Genomic DNA, 27,196 nt, shown 5'->3' with positions numbered 1-27,196 from the left:
TGGTCTATGGTCAACTGTTGTTAAAACCTTGCTTATGGTTAGTTTAGTTGGTGAACGGCTTAAATTTAAGTAGAATAATTTCTCTTGATAGGTGATATATAGTAATTTGAGCCTTTATTAAGAGCCTTTGACTTATCTTTACTTTGCATTGATGTACATATATTCAGTTACTACTATTATAAAAGATAGCGGAATATGAAAGATTAATTATACTTAATCATGAGCTAATTAAATCTTTAGAAGCATTATTTATTACGTCAAAGTTCCTGTATCCTGCATGAGGTTGTGAAATAATAATAATAGTAATAATAATAATAAAATAGTAGACTAAGGTGAATGACCGAAGAAGTTGTCTGGTTGTTGGTAATAAGATATGAAATAAGAGAAAGAGAGATTAATAGAACGTGAGGCCTACGGGGATCAGTGGCCCCAAATCATCATCTGCTAAGGACACAGTATAGCCTGTGCAATAGCAGCATAACAGTGACATAATTTACCTCATCACTTTGCTACAAACTTTACCCCCCTTAATTTAATTTTCCATTACAATATATATATATTCTCTATGGGTGGACAAGCATGTTAAGTAGTATTATTATTTATCTAGATGACACAAAATTATTGAGGAATAACAATAGGGAGTAGCTAAATTTTATGCATAAGAAAACAATAGCCAGAAGATAAGTAGGTATACAGAGTGAATTGTTTTCTTCTCTATCGTCTCCTGATTATGCTGCTGTCTCCTAAGCTACTTTCTCCTTCGTGCCTTTTTGGGTTTTAATCTGTGAGTTTTTTTTTCTGACAGACAAGAAAGCAGGTCCTTGTTTCTTCATTTTTCTTATGGTTTCTTTTTCATCTTTAATTTGTTATTCTTTCCAAGAGACAAGGAATTTAGCATGCAATTGAATTTTTTTCTTTCAGCAGAAGGATTCAAAAGTTTGATAGATTTTATTTTTAGTTCAGCAATTCCAGATTTGCAAAAGAATTATGGCTGCTGCTTCCTCATCAACATCATTCTTTGGAGTCCCAGAAGAAAACCCAACTCAGATTACACATCATCAATCCTCCACAGCTGCTCCCACCACAGTGCCTCAAAAGAAACGGAGGAATCAACCTGGAACACCAAGCAAGTAGCTTATTTGATTTTGATTACTTAAGGCATATATATATATATATATATATACACACACACACGTACCCCATTTTTTTGTTGGGTATTTTCTCAAGAACAAACACAATGAAACCCTAAATCATGAACATGAGTTAAGGCTCTCGATTTCTATTACTGAAGAAAGGTTAGAATGGTTTGAAGTGCTTTCCTCCAAGTTTCTCAAAAGCATAAGAGTTCGGGTTTACATTTTTTAATGATTTTGTTTTTCACTTCTATTTTTTGACTATACTAATGAAATGCTTTCCTTAAGAATATTCATTAATATAGGCAAGTAATTGAAGCATATAATTTTTCTAATAATTTGTTCTTTGGCATTTTGTCATGGTAAAAATTAAAGTTCCAGATGCGGAGGTGATAGCACTATCTCCAAAGACCCTAATGGCAACAAACAGATTTATATGTGAGGTTTGCAACAAAGGGTTCCAAAGGGAGCAAAACCTTCAGCTTCACAGAAGAGGACACAACCTTCCTTGGAAGCTAAAGCAGAAGAGTACAAAAGAGCCAAAGAGAAAGGTTTATCTGTGTCCTGAGCCCACATGTGTCCATCATGATCCTTCAAGAGCTTTAGGAGACCTCACTGGGATTAAAAAGCACTACTCTCGCAAGCACGGTGAGAAGAAGTGGAAGTGCGAAAAGTGCTCAAAGAAGTATGCTGTTCAATCTGATTGGAAAGCACATTCTAAGACATGTGGCACAAGAGAATACAGATGCGATTGTGGCACTCTCTTCTCTAGGTAACAACCCAGTTATTCTTAGTTAATTACTAGCTAGCCTTGCACATGAACTTTTATATATATAATAAAGAATGTTAGTTTATAAGTTTATGAAAGTTTAGGGTTTTTATGGTTTGGCTTGAATTATTTTGCACAAAAAAAAGGCTTTAAACCAAATAATAGTAGCTTAGTTGGTACATAAGAGCTGAGCAGGTGAGAGTAAGAGCATGTATTCGATCCTTCCCAGTACCATCTTCAGAAAGTGTTTAAAACCTTTTTATTACAAGCAATTTTTAAAGTAAAATATAAGTTGATTCAATCATGTAATAAGTTGAAATTGAAGTTAAAAAGAATTCTAGTGATATGATAATGTAGCTGAAGAATATAGTCCAAACAAAAGTTAGATGTGAACAAGAGCTTTCTCTCTTTTTCCCGGTTAGTTTTGTGTCTTGGTTTTATTAGAGGAATGGTAGGAGACTGCTCGCACGTGAGTACACTTTTCAAATGGGGCACAAAAATTGAAATGTTTTGAGAAAGAAAAAACAAGCAAGTTCAACTTTGGTCCTAGGGAACAGTGTCCCTCATCCTTATTCCCATTCACGTGTAGTTAAACAACATTGTAAGGGGGCACACAGGCACAGTGATACTGGGTTTGTTCTCACATGTGTTGGAGATGCTGAGTTTTTGTTCTCTTTCGGGTTGGCTATTTGTAACGGTTCAAATATATATTCAGGTATTTTCCAGCAATGGGTCCAAGGTCCCTAATTGTCACCACCATGGCTCCCTATTTCTTCAAGTAAATTACTAAAACAAATTCTCAGCATTAATTGGCTGATCTATAGTCTATGCTTCTCATAGATTTTCTGAGAAAATTTAGCAATTCTTTGATGGTACGATTGTGATCAAATGAATTCTTATCGAAGAAAATTGACAAATATTGAGGTAGTTTGCATTTATTGAGCTGGCCCCATCCAGGGCTTAAGATTATAGACTTTCATCAAAGTTGCAAATAATTCTCTATTTTACTAACCAAAGAGAGACCTCAAAGTGGAAGTTCGATTTGGAATTCTTGGTGTGTAGCATATTTTAGCATAATCCCCTGGGCCCTCTCCTTAGATCTGTTGTATTTTCTTAATTTCAAAATAGCAGTTCCAATTACAACGGAATTATATTCCACTTAAATCAATCTTCACTTAATATTTTTTTATCCTTTTTTTATAATTTTTTACATCTGGCTACCCTTAGTATTTGGTTGATTATATGTAATTCATATATCTGGAACATTTCTAGTTCCAAAATTAGTTAGGTTGCACGATCATTAAGTTACCAATATTTATCATAAAATTGAATATATGGTCTTATTTTAAAATTTTAGGTGTTGATTTGTAGCATTGTCGTTATTTAGGATGTTTACCTTGTTAATTAGGAATATTTTGATTATCGTGATACAATCTCAATAACTATATAATAATTTTGATCTCACGTGATACTCAACCTGATGAATTCAGTTTATATTGTTTCCCTAGTGTGGATTTCTATAACTATACAATTGTGATTATGTAAGATGTTGTCAATGATTATTTATTCTTCAAATATATTTTGTTGCAGGCGTGACAGTTTCATCACTCATAGGGCCTTTTGTGATGCATTAGCGCAAGAGAGTGCAAGATACCCTTTAAGGACTCATTTGTTTGACACAAATCACATGAGTTTAGGCATATCCCAAGTGAGTACCCAAATTTCCCAACTGCAAAATCAGAACCAAACAGCCACTAACAGCATTATGCGCCTTGGCAATGGTGGTGCACCAAAGTTTGAGCACATAATCCCACCTTTAAACCAATCTTCATTTGGACACTCATCACAAACAATGCCTTCCTCAGCTTTCTTCATGAATGACACTAACCAAGCATTTGAAGAGCATCAATCTCAGCAAGGACAATTCTCAAACAAGCAACTACATGGTCTAATGCAACTTAATGCTGATCTTCAAGGCAACACCAATTCAGCAACAGTAGCTGCTCCTTCCAATGTTTTCAACCTCAGCTTCTTTCCAAATAACACTAGCAATGGCACCATAATCTCTGATCAATTCAACAACATAAGTGGTGTTAATCAAGGAACAACACTCTACATTAATAACAACCAAGTAAGTGATCAAGTTGGTTCGGGTTTCTCTTCACTCTTTAGCAATTCAGAGCAACATGAAAACATGTCCCCTCATATGTCCGCCACAGCATTGCTTCAAAAAGCTGCTCAAATGGGTTCAACCACAACCACCAACAACAGTTCCTCTCTACTAAGAGGAATGTGTAGTTCCTCAACCAATGATGCCAAATCTGACCATAGGGTACTTGTGCCTAATAATGTTGCCATCACTTTTGAAAGTGATCATCATAGGAGGGGAGAAGATATAATTAGATCAAGCATGGAAAATGACCAGCAAGATCTTCATGGATTCATGAACTCTATTACCAACGAGAACACTTCCATATTTGGCAATGTGCAAGGGAACCAAAACAACCTTTGTAGGTTTCACAATGTGGAGGATTCAAACAATAAGTTGCCACAAAATCTTAATATGAACTTTGGAGGGTCTGATAAGTTGACGTTAGACTTTCTTGGTGTTGGAGGAATGGTGAGAAACATGAGTGGAAGATTTTCCCAAAGAGAACAACAACAACAACAACAACGTGCCATGAGTACTATATGTTCTTTGGATCCTGACCTGAAATCAGCAGAGTCAAGCCAACATTTCGGAAACTCAACACTGTAATAAGGAACCGCAAGATTAGGATCAGGGAGAGAAAAAGAAAATGCTTGTTACGTATGAACTTGTTTAAAACTTTTCTTCCTTTATTTTATTTTATTTTCCTTAAAAGAAGTGTAATTGGTATATTAGGGTTTCGATTCTAAAAATTGAAATTTCTTGTTTTTTTATTGAAAAAAATCACTTTCTCTTCTCTCAGTGTAGCTCTCTCTTTGACGGTGATAGAAATCTAATAAATTTATTTTCTGTTTCATTGAATTTCATGTGCCTCGATTTAATTTGAGACAGTAAAAACAAACGGTAAAGCCAGGTTGTGTACAATGCTCACCAAACGAGGATGATGACTCTCTCTTGCTGAGAATCTTCACGTTTTGGCTATATTCCAATGGAAGCGACAAAGCCTGATTTCCCTTCAGTTTCATTATTATTATTATTATTATTATTATTATTATAATATATGATGTATAATACTAACTAAAGCTACACAAACTTAAAAAATAAAGCAAGGAATTTTGTATTGCCTACCTAATACCTTACTTTTAACCTTATTAAAATAGTATTGAAAGAGATAGCAAGAGTTATATAAAAGTGAAAGTATATATCAATCTAAAAAATAATTACGAATTCTTTTTCAAACTTAAAAGTTCTTGTACAATTGGATTTGATTTGTTCAAATGATAATGAACTCGATTCCTGATAGTCGCAGCGACTAAAAAGAATGGAAATTGGAGAGATTCAAACTCAAAATCAAATTAGTCAGCCTTGTTAAAACTTCAAACACCAATTGGTATAATACAATTGGAATGTAAAACTAATTTCCGATCACATGAAACTCAACTAACCAAGGAAGGAAGACCTATATGGTTACATCAACTTATATTTAATGATAAAAAATTTATCACCAACTCCATTATCAATACAAGAACTTATAAGATAGTCCCTGCACATTTTCAGGTGCTTTTGTTGACATTAACAAGGACCTTTTAACCTTTCGTTTATAAATATTCCTGACCATATGTTGACTGATTTTGTAATGTATATACATCTCCTTGACTCTTTCTTCTCTCTTATGCTTGCATGATATATAGCATGCATTGTAGGGGGGTGCATGCAGTTGTTGCTTGTTAGGGTTAGGTCTCACGTCATTATCTATTAGATGGAAGAGTTTTATGGAGTTAATGAGGGTGTGTGGTGGCTGAAGCATACAGTGCTCAGCATGATAAAGAAACACTGGTCTCTGAAATTTTCGTTATTGTAATTCTTAGTAAACGTTCTGCGACACTTTTGTCGTACCTTATGTCATTTGCTTCTCCTTATGGGAATCATCGGTCCGTGACTACGAAAGCCAGTCATTTCATTTCGTCTTTAGTGAACCACCACTTCACTTTCTATTTTTCCTTTTTTTTGGAGTAACTGAAATAATTCATTCAAAGTTAAGACAAAGAGTTTCGATATTTGAATAAATCCTCATTCCTCACGTCATAAAACGATTAGGTATGAGCAACAATAGTTTTTTTTTTTTTAAATAAAAATAAAACTAATCTAAAGATTCTAAACACGTATTTAGTCAGCTTTTTTAAATGATAAAAGTGAAACGTGTCCACTAAAAGATCTATCCCTCCGTGATATAGTTCAATTGAGGAACGACAGATTTTTTTATGATGTTTGATAATGATGTTTTTAAATACATTTCTAAACTTTCAATAAAATTATGACTCACCGATTGCTAATAAGATCTAATGAATACCCACTGGGTGAAGTCCATAAACTAGATCCTTGTTCCAGTTTTAATACTATGCTTGGTACCTATAACATGAAAATTTCATGCAGATCGAGTTTAGGTAGACTAAATCGTCTATGTAATTATTTAATACCGGCCGGGAGTCATTTGTGCTTATTATACAAATTAGATATGAATAGTTTTTTTTTTTTTATATGTGGGGCGAGTTCAGGATAAAGGCTTTAAACTTCTTCCAAGGATAATACTGAGAAGAATTGAATATATACTTTTACACCCACCTGCTCAGCTCTCATGTATCAACTGAGTTACCATTAACATGAATAGTTTTCTCTACGGCATTGTAGTGAACTTACGAATTGAATAATCTAATTTGAACTTACGAATCGAATAATCCAATAATCAATTCAACACAACAATAGGATTTCAACATGCACTATTTACAAGTCAATATAATGATCTTCTAACTTTTTGCATAAAATAATGAGTTTTCAATTTTAAAAAGACCCTCCAATTATTCTAATTTGCTTTGTCATGTGCATACTGTCAATACTATTTTAAAGGAGTGAAAAATTTAAAGTTCCATTGTAAATTGTAGCTTTTTTAATTAAATATGCAATATAATTCCCCCCCAAGAATGCTATGACACCATTTGATACTTCAAAATACAATTAATATTAAATTAAACTTCCAATAAAAAATACCTCAAAATTATTCAACACGAATCATTTTATGTGTAAATTTTACATGAACTAATTATATGTAAATTATGTCCGTTTTCCTTCTTATAAGCAATAAATAGATGGGATCCAATTGAGAGATAAATACAAAATTGATATGATTAGGTTAAATAAAATTTGTAAATAAGAGGATTCATTTCCTCTTTATATGTAGACTAAAATTGATATAAAAAATCTTAATGTAGAATGCCATATATATATATATATATATATATATATATATATATATATATATATATATGGTCAGGATCATTTTACACCAGTGTAAGTTACACTCTTAATCTTGACCACTGATCTTACTTATATCTAAGGACTCTAATTTTTTAGTAATGTGAGCCATTAGATATAAGTGGATCAATGACCAAGATTGAGTGTAAGACTTCTAACTCTTATACTAGTGTAAGAATATCTTGTCCCATATATATATATATAATAAAATGAATATTTACTCAAATTATGTTCATTACTGTTCACAAGAGGTCATGTGTTGGCAATAAAGGCATGTGAAACTAGCTTTTTTTAAATCTTTATCAATGGGATCGAGGAGTAAGGTGCATTATAAAAGTCACATACTTTTATGCCTGATAAGTAGTAACTTAAACTAACGTGAGGAAATCATAAGATATTTTAAAAAAAAAAATGTGATTTTTAGATGCATTATTAAAACATTGGAGCTCTTGTATCCTCGCAAGAGGTTATAATAATAATAAATAAATAAATACATAAGGTATAAGTACCCACCAACACTTTCTGGAGAGGGGCATAAGTACCGTAATCCTTGGACTCGCACCCAAACTCTGAATTAGTCTCATAGGCGGCTCAAAGAATCGAACCCGTGGAGATACCGGGGGTTCTGATTTGCCTCAAAGAGGTAATTAGGATCAGTTACCAAAAAAAAAAATTATCTGATTGTCGGTAATAAAATACGAAAAAAATAAAATAGAGAGAGATAAAGTAAATGAGAGTTAAAGAGAACATGAGGCCTTCGAGAGCCCCAAGTCATCATTCGCTAAGGACACGGTATAGGCGTATAGACCTAGGGGTGAAAGGGGCTGGGCTGGGCTGGGCCAAGCTTTGCCCCGAAAAGCCCAAGTCTACATCAAAAAATTTCAATTTGACCTAGCCCAAGCCTAGTAAGAGTCTAACCGTTAGTAGGCGTATAAATGGACTGGGCGGGGCGGGGCTTTGGCCTTCCTGGCCCAAGCCTACGTAAAAAAAAATTCAGCTTATCTAGCCTACAGGCCTATTAAAGGCTTTATTTGTAGGCCAAGCCCGACCTATTTTTAAAAATAAGAAAGTCTGACATGGCCTACAGGCCTTGTAGGCCTCCTACTGCAGATACTAAGCAAAAAAATTAATTGTATAGAGCAAAGAAAGTTCCATTCATGCATGCACTAGTACTTCTCATAAGAAAAAAATGACAAACAATAAAGAGTCAACATAATACTCCAGCTCTAGAATGTATATCATAGAGGAATAGAGTCAAAGAAATGGGGAAAAAAAGAAAAATACAATTACGGGATGCTGAAATAAAGTCTACAAGAGAATGTCATTCATCTAAAAATCTTTAAACCACCATCAAGACAAGGGAAAGAAGAGTATTATTGAAAGATCTTCATCAGTAACATCATAAACCAACAAGGTACCCATTGCCACCTAAAATAAATATTATTTTATTATTTTATTTTAATAAATTAAATAGGCCAGCCTACAAAACTGTAGGTCGGGCTTGACAAAATTGGCCTATGGCCTATTTGTTAAAAAAGATTTTTTATAAGCCTAAGTCTACTCTACTTTTCTAAAAGGTCGGGCTGGGCTGGGCTCAATGTAGGTCGGGCTGTAGGCTGGACCGGGCTAGCCTGACCCATTTACACCCCTAACTGTTAGCCTGATTTGGCCCATTTATAAAAAAAACAAATTGCCTAACCTAACCCGTTAGCCTGCTAATTTTTAACTTCTAAGCAAAACCATGAATCAACTTTACAAAATACCCAAATTCTGTTGCTAAACCAAAAATCATAATTTCAACGTCCAAACAGAATCATGAATCACAACAAAACTCATACAATCTGCATTTAAGTCAATCTCAAAAGCAAAATGCTCAGATTAAATAACATAGATTTCATCAGATACAACAAACAAATCCATACTATGTAAATTAAAATAATTACATGAATCCAACAAACACATCATGATGCTTGTAGTAAGTATAACATCTCCTAAAATCTTTTAATATATTCATATACACAATTTAACATGTTAAAATGTTGGTTCCTCCTATATAAGAAATAAAGCTAAATTTCTATTAAAATATAATCGAATATAATTAAGTTATAAATAATTATAATTGATTATATTTATATATTTTATTTTTTCTTCAAGTCATACTTATTCTATTTTATTTTATTTAAAATAAATAGACAATATAGGTCGACCTGTAAGCTTATAGGCCAGGCCTTGTGAAAGTGAGTCTACGGTCTTTTTATTAAACAAGCTTTTTCAAGGCTCAAGTCCAGCCTATCTTATAAAATATACTAGGTCAGGTCTGGTCTGACATAGGCCGAGCCGTAAGCCCCTATAGACCTGTCCGGCCCAGTTTCACCCCTACGTATAGCCATTGTAAGAGCAGCATAAGCGAGACATAAATTACCTCTATCACTTTGCTAGCAATTTTACCATCCTTAATTTTCCCATTTTATTTTTTCGTTTCAGTTTATTGTAATTAATAGGAGGTATAATGCCTATTTTAAAAGTATTATCATTTTATTTAAAAAAAAAAAAAAAAAAGTATTATCATTTTACCTGAAAAGTAATAACTTTAAACTAATGTAAGGAAATCACAAGGTATAAAAAATATAATGAAAATAAATATAGGTACATATGAAAGGAACATGTGCGGCACATTCTTTTAGGGGGTGAGGGGAGGTTCCATTATTTATAGGAATTAATTATATTTAGACGCAAAATATTATAGGTACAAATTCTGCACATAACCTCATTTAGATGCAACCATAAATGAAATGCATTCCTGTTGGTTAAGAAATTCATATCATATACATCATACTCACAAAATTGTGTTCTATGCTCTATTAGTGCACCATGATATTTAACGTACAATACGGTTTTAAAATATATAAAGTCAACTGGATTGTTTCACCAAGAGAGTGAGAAATAGATCAGATTATTCGTGGATGTTACCAGGTATCCAATTCTGTTTTATCAAGGAATGCAAGAACCAAACATGAACCTTTCATCATCTAGCAATCCTAAACTTTTACATACTTGCAGGTTAGTCCACCCTTCATTTCCTAGCATCATATGTCAACCATAAGAGAGTAAAGAGCTTATCCGGCAGCTGTTTACATTACTATAACAAGTACCAAGAGCTGTGAGAATTCCAGGAAAGAATTCAAGTTACCAAGTACCAACACCTATTAACACCTCTAATAAACTAGTTTTAAAACTTTAAAACCAAGAAAAATAAGGGTACATACAAGGTTTCTTCAAATAAAGAGAGCCCCATACCTAATTATAAGACTGCATGACATACCACCGAAAATAATTTTCTTTTTTAGATAAACAAGAAGCGATGCAGAGTCAAACCAAGTATATGAGGTGTCAGAAAATCTTGTTCTCAATATGCATAATTTTAGGGCAAGTAGTTCATGTAAAAATGCAAGATACAGATAACAGAGGTACTATTTCTAATGTAAGAAAGAGCACGCACGAGTAGTTGCAGCATATTTAATGAAGAATATGGCATAGAGAATTTTACAGGAAAAATGTCAGCAGATATTTTATAAAATGCAGATGTAGTATTTAAAAATTTTCCTTAAGCAGATTCTTTACTTTCCTGTGTCTATGTTAAAAACTGTCTGAATTTTGTTGCATCCAAGCAAACTATCCTAACAGAAATGGAGAAACAATTGCACACAAAATGAGTAGGAAGAAATTTCCAGAATACAATTAAATGGTTATGGAAAAACAGCCCAAGTATAATGTTAGCATACCCCACAAATATCCATGGAAAAGACCAAGTAGAATTAACATCATCAGCATCAAAAATTCATTCTCATCCATAGAAAAATCTTGTGTGTTGGAAGGTGTCCTAAGATTATTTAGATTTTATCACCTGATGTGAAGTAGTACAAGACCAAAAAAACACATAGTATATTAAACTAAAACAACAAAGAAAATGAAACATTACCGGCATTTGTGGTCGATGTGGCAATTGTTGTAGAACAATTTCCTCATTCTCCAGGTTCAAATGCCGGTAGAAGAACATAGAAAATGAAACTAGAAAGCAAATTAACATGTGACTAAAACATTTTCTAACCACAACATTTCCCCTTCAACACTTACCCCTATTATAACTAAAGACAAATTAAATACAAAAGCATTTAAACATTTTGTATTCAACAATAAGATCATTATAAACAAATGCAATGCCAGGGTGGGCAACTTCTCTGTTCAAATCTTCAGGATGACAAAATGGGAATAAACTAGTTCCAAGACACTCTCAGGGAAAATATATATATATATATATATATATATATATATATATATATATATATATATATACACATATAAAAATAGAGTACCAAGACTTTTACATTGTACTAAACTAATGAAACATTTGAACCAAATATATTGGCAGATTCAGCAGCAAATATGAAATTTTACCATCATTTATGATAAATTCAGATCAAGTGTTGGATTACGTATTTTGCTTCATCCTCATCTACCAAGCCATAATACTTCAAACCAAAGTCCAACATTCATATATAATTAGATGATAGCAACAAGACCTAGTCACCACTCACCCGTAAAATGAATTCGATCTTAGAAGTCGGATATTAACAACCTATTGGTCTAAAACATTATGTTACATCAAGCAAATCCAAACAAATCAAACTTGTATTTTAACGAATTTTCTGAATTACTTCTTTATGGAGAGTGCAAGAGATACAAACATCAATCATCAACCCCATTTCATTATGCAGCAGCAGCACCAAATTATAGCACAGCGCAGCAACACAACAAGCAAACACTTTTGAGCTTCAATAATCATTGTCAAACTCAATAACAACACTGCTCTGTACAAACTCAATGACATTGAAAAATGAAGCATTCTGAATACGAACAACAACAGCCAATTGAAAAAGGTTAAACAAAACCATAAAAATCATGATATCCAGGACCCATCAGAGTTCTAAACACTAACATGACTCAGTCCCTTAAACGTTCATTAACAATTGCGATGATAAAGTCAGGTCAATTCGAAAAATATGAAAAACGAAACACGGTTGGTATTGCTTTAGAGAGAACGAATAGAATAAGTGTACTTGAAATTCGAAATACGAAATAGATAAACTTTACCGAGAAAAGAAGAGTGGACAGAACGAAGCCCTAATTCTGATGGCAACGCAGAGGAAAGGAGAACCAAAAGGGTGAAAATGGAGTAGAAAGAAGTTCAGCCAAATTTAAGGCCCATTAGGGGAAAATTTGGCACATTTTTTAGGCCCAAATAAAGTCAGGTCCATTTCTTTTTGCAATATAAGAAAACACCCCGTAATAGAGAGGAGAAAATTAATTGCAAAGTGTATAATTTGTATAATTTAAAGCGATAGGTTATTTTACCTATCACATTTTTACCTACCTTTGCCTATTACTTTTCAATACCGTTAGATCAGAAACTAAAGAGTACAGAAAAAGATAAATGTTAATTAAGATTCTGATCTAATGGTTTTTTAAAGTAGTAGGCAAAGGTAGGTAAAATAACCTATTTAAATGATTGCATAGGAGATTAATTTTACCTCCTATAGACTCATAAAAGTGTGTGGTACTCATGTGGGACAATGTGAAAAGAAAAGAAAGAAAAATATAGTATGGGGTCCACACACCTTTATGTATGTGTAGAACATAAAATTATCTCCTACAACATGAGAAACATTAATCCCTTTAAATTAAGTTATAGTGAAATTAATGTATTATTCAATGACTTCTATAGAAATACTCTAACGAATGTGTGAATAAAGATTTTTGTATTGTAATTGTGATATTTCTCTTAAGATGATGGTTATGTTATTGATCTGGATCCCTTAGAAGTGACATTGAGGTCCAACCCAAGAAAGGCCCAACATCATTGCTTAACCTAGAAATAAACATGTTCATCTCCCATACAACTGGACATCTCCCATCAAGTACTTAGCAAACAATTGGGGATAGGGCGGGATCAGCTACTCAGAGCAAGCAAACCATGAGATCCAATAAAAACAAACCAACACTCACTTGCTGTAAAACTACACAAAAACATAACCTAAAGGCATCATTACCCGCAACAGTCTGGCAGGCAGAAATTAGCCTACCTCACTCCTCCAATAAGAATGAACACTGCCACTCAAAGGCGACATAAACGAAGGCACCCCTATACGATAAATATCACAACAAGCAACCTTAATGATCATGTTTTTTTATAAGAAAAAGCCACGTAGAACACTAAATCATAGTGAACCTGTGTTCCCTTGAATCTCACCCCCTCGAACTTAGAATATTCTAAGTGTTATCCATTCATCTCGTCATATTCTTACCCATCACACTAGACACCTTTCTCCATCTCGCTCTATCAATTTTTTCTTCAACCATGTGTGATCCAGTCTAATAGTTATTGGATTGATCAATTTTAAATATCAAAAAATATATGGATATAAAACACAAGTTTAAGAATCTTGTAATTATAACAGGGATTCTGAAGTTTTATTTCACACATAATATTAGCTTTTTGAGTTTTCGATGCTTTAAAAATAGACAAAATTAAGGCTTAGGTAACCCTATATTTAACTCTATTAAGAAGCAGTACACTACAAAAACTTTAACATAGTGTAAATGAAAAATGTCATCATACTGCAGAGGGTACCATGAATAGGTCAAAGAAAAATAAATGTGTCGTCTACGTCTATTGGATGATTCGATTTTTTTTTAAAGGAAATAGTTTAATTTATTCCTTTAAATTTTAATTAATGTGAACTTTAGTTATTTTCAAAACTATTGCATAATTATCAAGTTATTGCATGATTGAGTTAACAAAAGATAAGTTCGGGTACATAATCATGCATAACATAGTAGTTTACATTTGTAACATATTCATCAATTATTGAAAATTATTTTATAACATATCAAAACTTCATTTAATTAATGAACATGGGTCTAAACATCTCATGGCTTTTTATGATAACAAGTAATCCTAAAAAAAATACTAAACGTATACAGATATGATCAACTATTTAAACTTGTTTAAATAAGAATTTACTCACTTTATTATTTGTAGTTTCCGTTAACTAAAGCAAGATTCCCTGATCACCCGGGAACGTGGTGGCTCAAGCTAGGGAAGTTTATCAACCGATTCAAATCGTGGAAACCGAACCGAAAAATCGATAATCGAATAAATTGAAAACCAACAAATCGAAAACAAAAAAAAAAACCGCAAATTTTAATTGGATTGGATCGCTTTTGGATGAGTCGATGAAAACCGATCCAATATATTAATTCCCTTCTACCTACTTGGTCTTTTCTCCAATCATAGCCCAAAAATTTCTAAACCCAAGACCCATTAACCCATCAACTATATAAATCCAAGAAAAAACTTAGTCACGTCTCATCAACAAAATTTCATATGTGTAGAGCTTCATATCTCATTGTCAAAAAAAAAAAAAAAAAAAACTATAGTATTGTTTACTGATATTTTTGTATTTAAAATTTTTTTTACAAAACTAATATATACAAAATATGTTATTTGCACAATAATCATGAAACTAATTTTAGGATATTCAAAAAGCCGAAAACCGATTCAATTCAAACCGAAAAAAATTGGATTGGATCGGATCGGATTTGAAAAAAAATACAAATCGAATGGATAATTACATGATCAAACCGAAGAGATTAGATCGGATGAATTTTGTTTCCAAAACCGATCTAATCCAGACCGCGAACACCCCTAGCCAGAGAGTTGTTAGCAGCAAGATGGAATACCCAAACAATAATTGAATGTTCATCCCCATCAACCCACCCCTTCTCCCTAATTTTGTACTGAATTCAGTATTATTTTTCTTGCTAAAATTATGTAAGATGCTTGTACTCTCATAGGTTGTAAGAACCAATTGGCAGCATACTTATTCATAGGTATTAAAATTTGGGGACCATTTGATTTAATATAGTTGTAATAATTCATGCGTGATTTTGTACAACCATTGTTTTAAAATTAACAAATTATGTCTACACTAGAAATATGTAAACGACAACATTCAAGCCTTAATATGCGTGCCCTTTGGTTTGACTCTTGCCCATCTCGTAAACGAGGTTTGTTTTAGTGGTCCCATACATATGGTCCCATTTCAAAAATAATTAAAGGACAAGGGAATGGGAGAAAATTTTAAAAAAAGTGAAGGATTGGGAGCGAAGCACAATTTTCTAGAAATAAAAAAGGGATCACCTAAAAAACGGATCACTTTATAAAATTCCATCGTAGACACCGCGATTGATTTTTTTTAAGATAAATCACAACTACGAGTTATCATATTCGAGTAGAGGATATTTATATCATGCTAGGGTTAGTGCTTTCAAATTTTATTTTATTTTTGCATTCACAAAAATTTAAAGCCAAAATATTACTTTAATAGAATCAACCATATGCCACTTAAAGTAACTTCCTTTGTAAATACCGCCAAAGGCGGATTCAAGTATGAGACGGAGGGTAAGTGCTCACCTTTAAAATATGACGTAAAAATATAAAAATATCTTTCTCTTAAAATTTAAGCTTTTCCAATTTAATTTTGGGGTAAGATATTATAACAATCAATTAGGGTTATTATCAATGTTACTACTAATTAATTTCACCGTTAAATCGATTATGTCGTTATGATTTCTCATATTTAATACTTTATATTTATTTTCACCTTTGTATGGTTATGATTTCTCATATTTAATGCTTTTACATTGAATATAGGGATCATAATCATACAAAGTTGAAAACAAATATAAACGTTGGATCAACATAATCGATCTAACGGTGAAATTGATTGGTAGTAACTCTAGTTGATTGTTACGATATCCTACCCTTTAAATTTCCTCCTTCTATTTTATTTTTTCGTGAGTTTTTTTCTCCTCCACCTTCATTATCCAAACCTAACAGCAGAGAGCTCTATTCCAGACACACCATTTGCATCTACATATTGATTCATCTCTTCTCAAACCTCAATCTCCGTTATTGGAAGTTGGAACATTTGCTTCTTCCTCCAGTTGAGTCGCAATCCGTCCAGATCTAGATCTAAACCAGACTCAACCAGCCGACAGCTACTCGCAAGTCGCGTTCCAGACCAGACCAAAATCTATATGTACCTGAACTTATTGAGTGTCCATCTTTCATTAATTTTCTAGATCCGCCCTGAATACCGCCGTTGATAAAAAGCACGAGCTACCTACGCTACCAATTTACAAACAAGAAATTTCAGCAATTACTTTTTAACAGATTTATCAATTAATTAATTACCCTGTAGCTCAACATTATCTTTAGCTATTTCATTTTTTAATGATATACATACACGAGGGAACTTATGTCTGCGAGGCATGATGGATTATTTATGGGACATATTTATGTGGGGCCCAGTATTTCTAAAAAAAACGATAGCTCAAAGATCGATGGGTGTATTGGAGAATTGTTATATAACATGAGAGTTACATTTCTCGTTATACATACGTATGGTATGCAAATATTTCAACCAAAAGTTGAAAGTCTTCTTCAGGATTTTTATTTTTCTTTAACATGTTTTTTTACACAAGAGTCCACTAAATTTAAAAGATAGACAATGCATAGGCCTTTTTATTTGTATTAAAAAAATTTGTAATATTTAATTATTTTTGTTATTAGAAATGGAGTAGTGTGATCGAAGTCATGACCATTAAGTCCTATCGACTCTGATATCAAAGGTTTAAGTAGTTAAGTGAATTTATTTTTAATAATTTTTATACTTTTCTAATATATATATATATATATATATATATATATATATATATATATATATATATGGTTTTATAAGAATTATGTTGTAGGAAAAGTGATTGTGTAATGTTATAGAGATTCGTTTTGCGTGCCTTAATTTTTTATTTTTGCTTCAAAAAGTGTGAGCCCCATAAAATGTTGTGTATGTAGGAAATTTTTTTGTGTCGTGTGACATGATAGATGCAAATCCCATATATATATATATATATAGAGAGAGAGAGAGAGGGAATTTAATGTCTTCATATCATAAGAGATAATTTTATCTTTTACAAACATATAAAATGTATGAGATTCATATTTTCTTTTTCTCTCTCTTATCTTCATATGGATCCACATATATGGACCTCATACACTTTATATATATTTAAGAAATAATTTGTTTGCCTATAATATAAGATACATCAAACTCATATATGTGTGTGGACTACTTAAGAATAAATTATAACAATAATCACTGAGAATCTCGCGATTTTATAATTAAGATTTAGTCAAAGCTTGCTAGGTAGATCTAATATCTAAAGCTCGAGATGTCATCTAAGTTGGTGAAGAAGAAAAATCTATTTGAAGATTTGAGTCTCTTTTTTTGTACAAAAAGAATTTACTTTTGATGGGTTTGAATGATGTTTAGTTCTTGAAATCGCTCACGTCTCGGAATATAGTTTAATCAAAATCTTCATCCAATTCAAATTGATGCGTGCCTTTTGTTGAATTTCGAGACACTTTGATACGTGCGTCAAGGAGTTTTTACTTTTTCCACAAAACACACTACTTTACCGGTGTTCGTTACTCCCTACCTATTCACGAGACAGAAAACGAGTTACATTAATGGAGTTTACAGTCTTATATGTCCTTCAAAAAGAGGAAAAATCAAATAGAGAGATTGCATTGGATTAGTCATCACCTACTCCAAAAGATATAGAAAAAATATGGACAATAGCACGTGAAAAGGTACTTTCTCTGTCTCACATGCAAAGGGCCAGCTAGAGGTGACATATATTTATATATAATGATTATATTAAAAGTCAATACTAACGTGCTTTGAGATTTATTTATTTTTAATCGACCGACATGCTTTGAGCTGGCTTCGAAAACCCCTTGTGTTTTTTTTAAATGTTTGGCCACTTTAGGTCACGGTCTGGTATACCATTTCCTATGTTGATGCCTTCCCATCAAAATATTATGTTACGTATTTCTTCTGTACAAAATATTATGGGACGAAAATTTATTTTATTTTGATTTTAGACTATATTATAAGTTTCCATAAAAATTCATAACAATGCTTCTAGATAACCTATCAAATTAAAACCTTTTTATCTGTTATGTTATACAATTGCTCCCGTATAAACCCTAACGGTGAATTATATAAATGGACTTATCTACAGCATCCTTTCTCACTGTGGTTCATTAGTAATTTTAGATTAACATCTTGCTATTACCATATTTAGACATAAATTACTGCCACTAACTCAAAAATAATCAAACGCATCGACAGTCATATAATAACAAAAGGATGGCTAGCTAGCAAAGGGGCAACATGTCAAATTATAAGAGTAACTCTCTTTAGCTCTTTATAATTATTATATTATTATTACTATGACTTCAATTACTTGTATTAATAAAATATTAAAAAGAAAGATCTCGATATTAGCATATAAATTTTATCTAGAATTCAAATTATTTAAATTTTCATAGACAAAGATTATATATATGTACACATACACACAACTGAGTTTTTAAAACTACTTGTTAGATATAATAAATGTTTTTTAAAATCTAGAACTGCGTAATTTCTTGTATCTTTTTTGGATAATATTTCTTGTACTTTTAAACACACTTAATTTGTTTACAAGTAAAATAATAAGCCAATTTTAAAGAAAAAATTAATTTGGCCCTACTATTAATAATGTTTTGTCATATAGTTATTTAAAAAAAGAAATATTTTTCTTATGTTGTAAAAATAAAATTACAAGTGAGATCCACAGGTAAGAGGAGAGAGAAAAAAAAATGGTGGGACTTATCCCTCTTTTGTGTGTGTTAAAAAATTATTTTTCTCGTATAAAATGAGATAAATATAATCTATTAAAAAATTGACCCCCCATATTTTTAAAATCAAACGCTTTAACTTTAACGTTGTTATAATAAACAATGCGTTCATGCATGATTGAGGTACGACCATTGTTGCTGACAGCTAAGAGTCCAAGTTGATGCATAGGTTTAGACTTTCACATTAGATAGACCATTTCCATCCATGCATACGAACAAAATAAAATAATTTAAGATTGCATTAATAAGCGTAGGTACAAATACATATATAAATTATGCGACAGTAAGTTAAATCCTTTTGTTATTTAGTTTTCCTTGTCATTAAAGTTTGTCTTCTTGTATTCTGAATTATAATTATTCTTATCTCTAACTAGCCCGTGACCAATTTTTTTAAGAAGAAATAATTTAAACTAAACAATATAACGGAGATTCAAGCCTTCTTAGACGAGATTGGGATTGTAGCATAGCATCAGCCATGTGCTTCGTGAAGGGAATGCTTGCGTATAAAACTTGCAAAATTGGGTGTTGATCAGATCGCACATTAGTTGTTGGGTTGGGAGCGATGTTATTAAATCGAGCTCGATTATTGATTCGGTTGAGATATTAGGTCACTACTATAATCGCATGATCTGGTAAGTATATGTAAATTTATAATTTATATTAAAAAAATATTAATATACTCAAATACATATAAAAAATGATACCAATTCAAAATATTTAATATGAAAAATAATAAATTATACATCATTGTCCAACAAAAGATAAATCAAACATATAATATTTGTGATACTAGTACATCAGGTTTAGTAAACGACATCTCTAACTATAAATCAAATTGAAATTCGCTGCATATTGCATAATCAAGAAAATAATTAGTATTATATGTACATAACTTATGTAACTCAATAAGCAATAGATCACTCAAATATTTCAATTAAAAACAAACAATTTGTGTATGAAAGTGAAAAAAAAAAGTATCGATTGATGAAAACAAATTAATTTTTTTTTATGAATCAGGCCGGGTCATCGATTTTTATAAAAATGGTCGGGTGTTATATCACTTATGATTATATTTGTTCTGGAGAGACTCCCCTCCTTACTTGATTAATATTACCAGTTTTTATAACATTGGTTGGGAGAGTCTCCCCCTCCGTATCCATTGTTCTCTATTCTTCCTAGTTATTTTGTATTTAGATTTTAGAGTGTAAATAAACCAGTCATATTTATGTCATCTAGACTATATTTCAAAAGTAAATATATATGTTATTTTTTAAATAGACTTGTTTTATGTATAAGTCCATTTTATTTCAATAAATATATTAAATCAGGTCAAATTTATCGTAAGCGATATATCTAATGTATTTAATTTTAAAACTGACTTATATCATATTATTCATTTTAAATAAATATTTTTAAATAATAAAATTAATTATTTTAATTATTAATATTTTTTCTAATTCTCGATATATATGCCTAGAAAATCATATAATGAGATTCAAAATATTATATAAATATCTAACCTATTTTGATCAAAGGCTAGCTTAATTAAAACTATTGAAAAAATTATTCATAGACAGAATATATATATATATATATATATATATATATATATATATATATATATATATATATATATATATATATATGAATAACAGCTTAATGTACACGTTAGTTATTATATTGAGGTGGATGCATTTAATAGGAGGAATAGGATATTATGTTTTTTTTTTATTCCTACTCTACCTATTTACTTTCTAAACTTTTTGATCATAATTCCAAGAGGAGAAAAAAAAAATAAAGATCAATTGATATTATAATTTATCTGTGTTGAAGAGAAATGGGTAGAAAAGATATAAAAAAAAGCATAATATCCTATCCATTAATAATATTAATAATTATTAGAATAACTGCCGCAAAGTCCTGTTATTTCTCGTATCTTTCGTTGCCATATACAGAGTTAGCACCATATCGACGTGGTATGATAGTGATGGTTTCTCTGTAGTGCAACTAAATTCCATTGATTTAAATATTTTAAAATAATTTCTTGTCAATTTTAGAATAGAGGGGCACTAAAAAGCCCGGAAAATTTTGTCACGGAATATCTCGTATGGAGTAGCAAAAGTCAGTTTTGGTGGGCCTTACCTTCAACAAACGACACTCGCCATCATAGTAGCATTTTTCTTTTAGAAAGACATTTCATTTTCCCAAACCCTTTTTATATTAAGAATGAATGTTGTATCTTCAAGATGGCTTTTTAATTATATGTCTGAAGAGAAATTTAATTTTTTTGCCAATGAAAATCGACTCAAATATTGAAATCTAACAGATCTAGATCTACAAAATGGTCGACAAAATTTGATTTTAGAATAAAACAAACTTCCTCTCAAATGAAATTTAATTTACTTAAAAAATTGTCTGCTAATGTAGGTCTGGCTCCGTTTCTGGATGCACTTTGTTACAATAAGTTTTGTATAATTTGTTATGTGTAGGTGATAGAGATATCTAGCTTAAGGCTAGTAGACGAATATGAGATTTCATGTTCTCTCTAGGTATCTATGAATTAAATACTTGATGATATATTGCTAATCACTGTATACATCTATGAGGCTTTATCCAATGAGATGGTATGTATATACAATGATAGCGTAATAGTAAAAGAGAGATCTCTCTATACATGTGATTTTTACCTCTTATTTATAGAGTTAACCTTAAAGTTTTAACAACCTAGACTCTTTGCTTCATGGCCAGTTCTCTTCTTGTTTAGTTGTCGAGTATCTATTTTTTATTGGGTCTTTTAGGCATACGAACCTTATGTAGGTCATAACATAATAGAGTTTGTAACAAGATCTTGAGACTTAAATTACAAAATTAATTTATATAGTATGTATAATTAATTTTATTTAGAGTTTGTTGTGTAAGACATATCTAAATCGTTTAGTCTGCAAACAATAAATGGATTACCTATGTAAACATTTTTGTTCTTATCTGTGTAACTACCAACAAGTTACATTATAATAACAATTGACAGTAGTTACAAGTTCACTTTACAAATTTCACCAGAGGAATAAACACCGACAGTTGCTTGAGTTTACCTTCACTTTAAATACAAAAAAATCGTCGTCCAGTTTTATAATGGAAGTTGTAACAACAATATACAAATTGTGAAAAGCCAGAGTAGTTCCTCAGAACTGTCAACTATCAAATATTTAATTGATAAGAGAGAAAGATTAAAAAAAAATCAATAATGCCCCATAAATCACACAGAACTTTTGGCAAACGTAAGTACTAGATTTCGAAATTATGTATGAAAAGGAAATGAACTTTAATTTATTTTAAGAAATTCCCTGCTAATTAATGTAGGTCTGGCTTCATTATTTATTAGATATAATGCACTTTCCTACCATAAAATTTTGTGAAAATAAATGCTCTCATGTGTTATCTAAAACGATCATGTCACATGAGAGAAGGATAGTGATAATTTTATAACTTCTTATTATAATATTTTTTCTCCTTCGTCTATTATCACAATTCATTCACCTTATATAATTAGAATGTTTCCACATGAATGGTCATTTTAAATAACACATAAGAGAATTCACTTTCAAATTTTGTATAATTGAGTTTATAACAATATTGTAAGTAAAATTACAAATTTAATTTGTATAGTAAGTATAATTAGGTACGGGTTATTCTTACACCGATATAAAAATAAGAAATCTTACATCAAATCTTTGTTGTTGATTTACTTTCATCTCACGGTTCACATATCTAATAAATCAGAGCCATTAAATATAAGGGGAATATTAATCTTATGTTACATGAGAGTATTATCTCATGCTATAGAGAGAGTTTAAGTGGGGTCCACCATTAAAAAGTAAAAAAGAAAAAGAAAAAAGAAGGGGTGCGATTTTCGATGTGAGAGAAAATGAGATAACTACCTCATGTAGAATGAGAGTAGTATTTCTCTAAATATAAATATAATTAATGATTAAGATTGAGAGTGTAACTTATATCGATATAAAATAATTTTATTTAGAGTTTGTAGTGCAAAACAGATCTAAATCGTTTAGTCTACAAATAATAAATGGACGATCTATGAAAACATTTTTATTCTTATCTGTGTAAGTACCAACAAACTACATTATAATAACAATTGAAAACAGTTACAAGAGTTCACTTTACAAATTTCACTAGAGGAATAATCACCGACAGTTGCTTGAGTTTACCTTCATTTTAAATACAAAAGCTATCAATTCTAAGCGTAAAAACTACGAAGCAATTTTTATTTTAAAAAAAAAAAAAATCATCGTTCAGTTTTTGATAATGCAATGGTAGTTGAAACAACAATATACAAATTGTGAAAACAAGAGTAGTTCCTCAGAACTATCAACAATCAAATATCAAATTTTAATTGATAAGAGAGGAAGAAAGTTTAAAAATTGTTTTAATGCCCTATAAATCATACAGAACTTTAGGCAACCATACATTTCGAAATTATGTATGAAAAGGAAAAGATGAAAAGAACTGGATTAAATAAAGTCGAGATTACAATGTTTCACTGTAAGAAACTTAGAATCAATAGATATATCTATGCCTCACAAACAAAAAATAATTAAATCAGATTCTTGTCTTTTCAGCTTGGGTAAAGAAAAATAAATTGGTTAAGATTTCTAGCCCTAGCTACTTTATTCTCTTAGCTTGCACCCTCTATCAATTCCAAATCCACGTTCCAAAACGCTTTGGGTCGCAACCATTCCAAAATGCTTTGGGTTGGCATGCTCTAAAAGTCAATAAAAATGGGTAGTCAAAGATAACCTTATATAACATATATCATGTTTCCAAGAAGGTGAGTCTCAAGTGAAAATCAAACTTATCAAGATGGTTGGTTGGAGTTAAATGGTAAAGAAACAAACTATAAAATGGAGTGCACTAGCTTCCTTTTGATCACAACCAAAACCCACTTCAAAGTAAACTTTGGAAAACAATGAGGTCTCTAATGGCCTCAGCTTCTCTCACTCTTGCATTGGCCATAATCCTTTTCAGCTTCCCATCTGAAACTTCAGCAAACTACGCTTATTCCTCTCCTCCACCTCCCAAGGAGTCATACCACTACCCATCTCCATCACCACCGGTTCACTCACCACCTCCCCCAAAGGCTCCTTATCATTACTCATCACCACCACCACCACCTTATAAGAAGCCATATCATTACTCGTCTCCACCACCACCAGTCCACTCACCACCTCCTCCATACCATTACTCATCACCACCACCACCACCTTACAAGAAGCCATACAAGTACTCATCTCCACCACCACCAGTCCACTCACCACCTCCTCCATACCATTACTCATCACCACCACCCCCACCTTACAAGAAGCCATACAAGTACTCATCTCCACCACCACCAGAGCACAAGCATCGTCACCCTCACCCCCCAGTGCACCACGTACCAACAAAGAAGCCATACAAGTACTCATCTCCACCACCTCCAGTCCACAAGTACCCTTCCCCTCACCCAATCTACCACTCTCCACCACCACCAACAAAAAAGCCATACAAGTATTCATCTCCACCACCTCCAGTGCACAAGTACCCTTCCCCTCACCCAATCTATCACTCTCCACCACCACCAACTAAGAAGTCATACAAGTACTCATCTCCACCACCTCCGGTTCACAAGTACCCTTCCCCTCACCCAATCTACCACTCTCCACCACCACCAACAAAGAAGCCATACAAGTACTCATCTCCACCACCTCCGGTTCACAAATACCCTTCCCCTCACCCAATCTACCACTCTCCACCACCACCAACTAAGAAGCCATACAAGTACTCTTCTCCACCACCACCAGTTCACACTTATCCTGTTTCCCACTCTCCACCACCACCATCACCACATAAGAAGCCTTATGAGTATAAGTCTCCTCCTCCTCCAGTCCATTCCCCACCTCCACCACACTACCTCTATAAATCACCTCCTCCACCTTACCATCACTAGATAATGCTTTTGCATCACATGATCACATGGTAATTTTTCTTTCATACAACCTACATTATTACTATTAGTAAAAATTTCCTTTACCTAAACCACTTCTATTTTCTCTTCACCAAATTATCAGTATATATTTAGTTGTTATGTATGATCTTATTTTGAAACAAGAACGCATGTTAAGAAACATTACTATACTATTTAACATTTTAGTCTTCATTTCATGTAAAATATATTTATATGGACTGACAGACCAATATATGCGTATTTATGTAGGATCTAAGCAGAAAGTGTGAAAACAACACACAAAGAGGAATAAGAGGAAGCTTTTCACATATTTCGTCTTAAGTGTTTGAGAATTGTTTAGGGGACAGGGTTTATTTATTTATTTTAATTCTGCTTTTGGTTTATTAGACGGTTGTAAGGCACTATTCCCTCCATGTGTCTGCAGCTGCCAGATTATTGTAAGGCTGAGAAGCCAAATAAATGTTCCCTCTCTCATATTGGGAATAAATTTGTCCCGTGTATCTAAGGTTTCTTTTCTATTATTTTTATGATAATAATAATAATAATTTATGTTTATATGTTTGTAATTGATTATTTTTTAGTTAGCTTTTTCGTTATTAAATTTTTCAATTGTTATGAATTTAGTTGCACATTTTAAGCGAAGCGAAATTATAAATATAAAGAGGGATATTAGTTTCTTCTTTTGCAGGAAAACAAAATTTCATTCATGCACAAACATAATCTTGTGAGTCCCATAAGTCAAAAATAAAAAATAATAATTAAAAAGTAAGATTAAAACTTGTATATGCATGAAGGGTGTTGTTTTCTCCGGCAACAGCAACGGGGGAAGAATACAATAGGGCAATACTTTTCTTATTTTGCATAAGAAAAATACTATCTCCTACTCAAACAATAAATAGGAGAGAGAAAAGAGTTGAAGATGATAGAGAAAAATTCTTGTGGGACCCATTTGAAAAATGTGAGTGTAGGAGATAATACTTTTTTCTTATGTAATATAAGAAAAGTATTATCCATACAATAATAGATATAAACATTTTGGTGAGCAACAGAGCATGTAGTATTTTTCGCTTTTCCATACAAATATCCAGTTCCTTACTACTAATATATATGAAGAAAATCTTCACGTTATTGACATTGGTATCCTCGTTTCTAGTTTCTACCCGCGCGTAGAAACTCAAGACAAATAGTAGCAAAACATCCGAGAGCGCAATTTGAATTCAGAAAATCTCCATGTTAATTCTTAGCATTTGTAACCAGCTGGGGTTTCTACGTACCGACTAGTGCATAAAAGTATACGAAATATAGTAATAAAGCATCTAAGTTCAACTTCCCATATATGAAAAATAAGTTAACGGGAGATAAGTTATTTTCTATGAGTCTAAAACTACGTTATTTTTGGGCAAAATCAAGGTATTTTTATAATTTTAACATATTGCAGGATTATATTAATCTTTATAATTATAATTTTTTAATCTTATAATCTAAAACGACGTCGTTTTGAGCTCATTGGAGATAAAATTATCTACAGAGGAATACTTTTTCCTAAAATAAAAAAAAAACGTCTAAGTTCAACTGAATTATGAAGGTATTGAACTCTTTTTTTTTTTTAATTCCATGATTCTAATTATTCATTTGGAAGTCGGATTTCTTAGGTATTTGATGCATTTAGAATTGTTAGTCCATTATACATGCATGGTCGAAGTAATTAATGGTTGATTTAAAAAATTCAGAATCAAACAAATTTATACAGCCCATTAAAAATTACTAACATGTTTAAAAAAAGCAAAGATTTAAAATTTACATATTATTAAATCCCGATTCAAATCGTGTTTTGAACTTGGAATTATCAAATAATAAGTTGGTTGTTTATTTTTATTTTTAGAAATTTTCTTTATTTTTAAAAATTAGCTATCATTATATTTATTTGAAAAAAGTTCATTATCCCCAT

General features: G+C 31.8%; 2 protein-coding genes and 2 non-coding genes across 4 annotated transcripts; 2 read left to right on the top strand and 2 right to left on the bottom strand.

The window, feature by feature from the left end:
* Positions 1 to 774: 774 nt before the first annotated feature.
* On the top strand, positions 775 to 4,844 carry LOC133313291 (protein indeterminate-domain 5, chloroplastic-like). Its single transcript, XM_061514640.1, has 4 exons — positions 775 to 817; positions 964 to 1,126; positions 1,509 to 1,905; positions 3,493 to 4,844. The coding sequence occupies exons 2-4, from the start codon at positions 988 to 990 to the stop codon at positions 4,658 to 4,660; spliced, it is 1,704 nt and encodes a 567-aa protein (XP_061370624.1). The 5' UTR covers positions 775 to 817; positions 964 to 987; the 3' UTR covers positions 4,661 to 4,844.
* Positions 4,845 to 11,177: 6,333 nt separating this feature from the next.
* LOC133313308 (small nucleolar RNA snoR31/Z110/Z27) lies at positions 11,178 to 11,272 on the bottom strand. The gene has a single exon (XR_009751805.1). It is a non-coding gene; the product is annotated as a small nucleolar RNA snoR31/Z110/Z27 (small nucleolar RNA).
* Positions 11,273 to 11,785: 513 nt separating this feature from the next.
* Positions 11,786 to 11,876, bottom strand: LOC133313309 (small nucleolar RNA snoR31). Its single transcript, XR_009751806.1, has one exon. It is a non-coding gene; the product is annotated as a small nucleolar RNA snoR31 (small nucleolar RNA).
* Positions 11,877 to 24,213: 12,337 nt separating this feature from the next.
* Positions 24,214 to 25,233, top strand: LOC133313301 (extensin-like). Its single transcript, XM_061514653.1, has one exon. The coding sequence runs from the start codon at positions 24,214 to 24,216 to the stop codon at positions 25,228 to 25,230; it is 1,017 nt and encodes a 338-aa protein (XP_061370637.1). The 3' UTR covers positions 25,231 to 25,233.
* Positions 25,234 to 27,196: the final 1,963 nt, after the last annotated feature.

The sequence above is a fragment of the Gastrolobium bilobum genome, unplaced genomic scaffold (assembly GCF_033153095.1).
Source record: "Gastrolobium bilobum isolate Gb01-03AN ecotype WA unplaced genomic scaffold, APGP_CSIRO_Gbil_v1 utg8451, whole genome shotgun sequence".
In the NCBI taxonomy this organism is placed as follows: domain Eukaryota; kingdom Viridiplantae; phylum Streptophyta; class Magnoliopsida; order Fabales; family Fabaceae; genus Gastrolobium; species Gastrolobium bilobum.
The sequence above is the reverse complement of the archived record's forward strand: the minus strand, read 5'-3'. Positions and strand labels throughout refer to the sequence as shown.

Excerpts from the sequence above, each read along its gene's own strand:
- LOC133313291 (XM_061514640.1), top strand. The coding sequence starts at position 988 with ATGGCTGCTGCTTCCTCATCAACATCATTCTTTGGAGTCCCAGAAGAA. Across the intron at positions 1,127-1,508 it reads GAATCAACCTGGAACACCAA|TTCCAGATGCGGAGGTGATA; the intron begins GCAAGTAGCTTA and ends TAAAAATTAAAG. Across the intron at positions 1,906-3,492 it reads TGTGGCACTCTCTTCTCTAG|GCGTGACAGTTTCATCACTC; the intron begins GTAACAACCCAG and ends ATTTTGTTGCAG.
- LOC133313301 (XM_061514653.1), top strand. The coding sequence starts at position 24,214 with ATGAGGTCTCTAATGGCCTCAGCTTCTCTCACTCTTGCATTGGCCATA.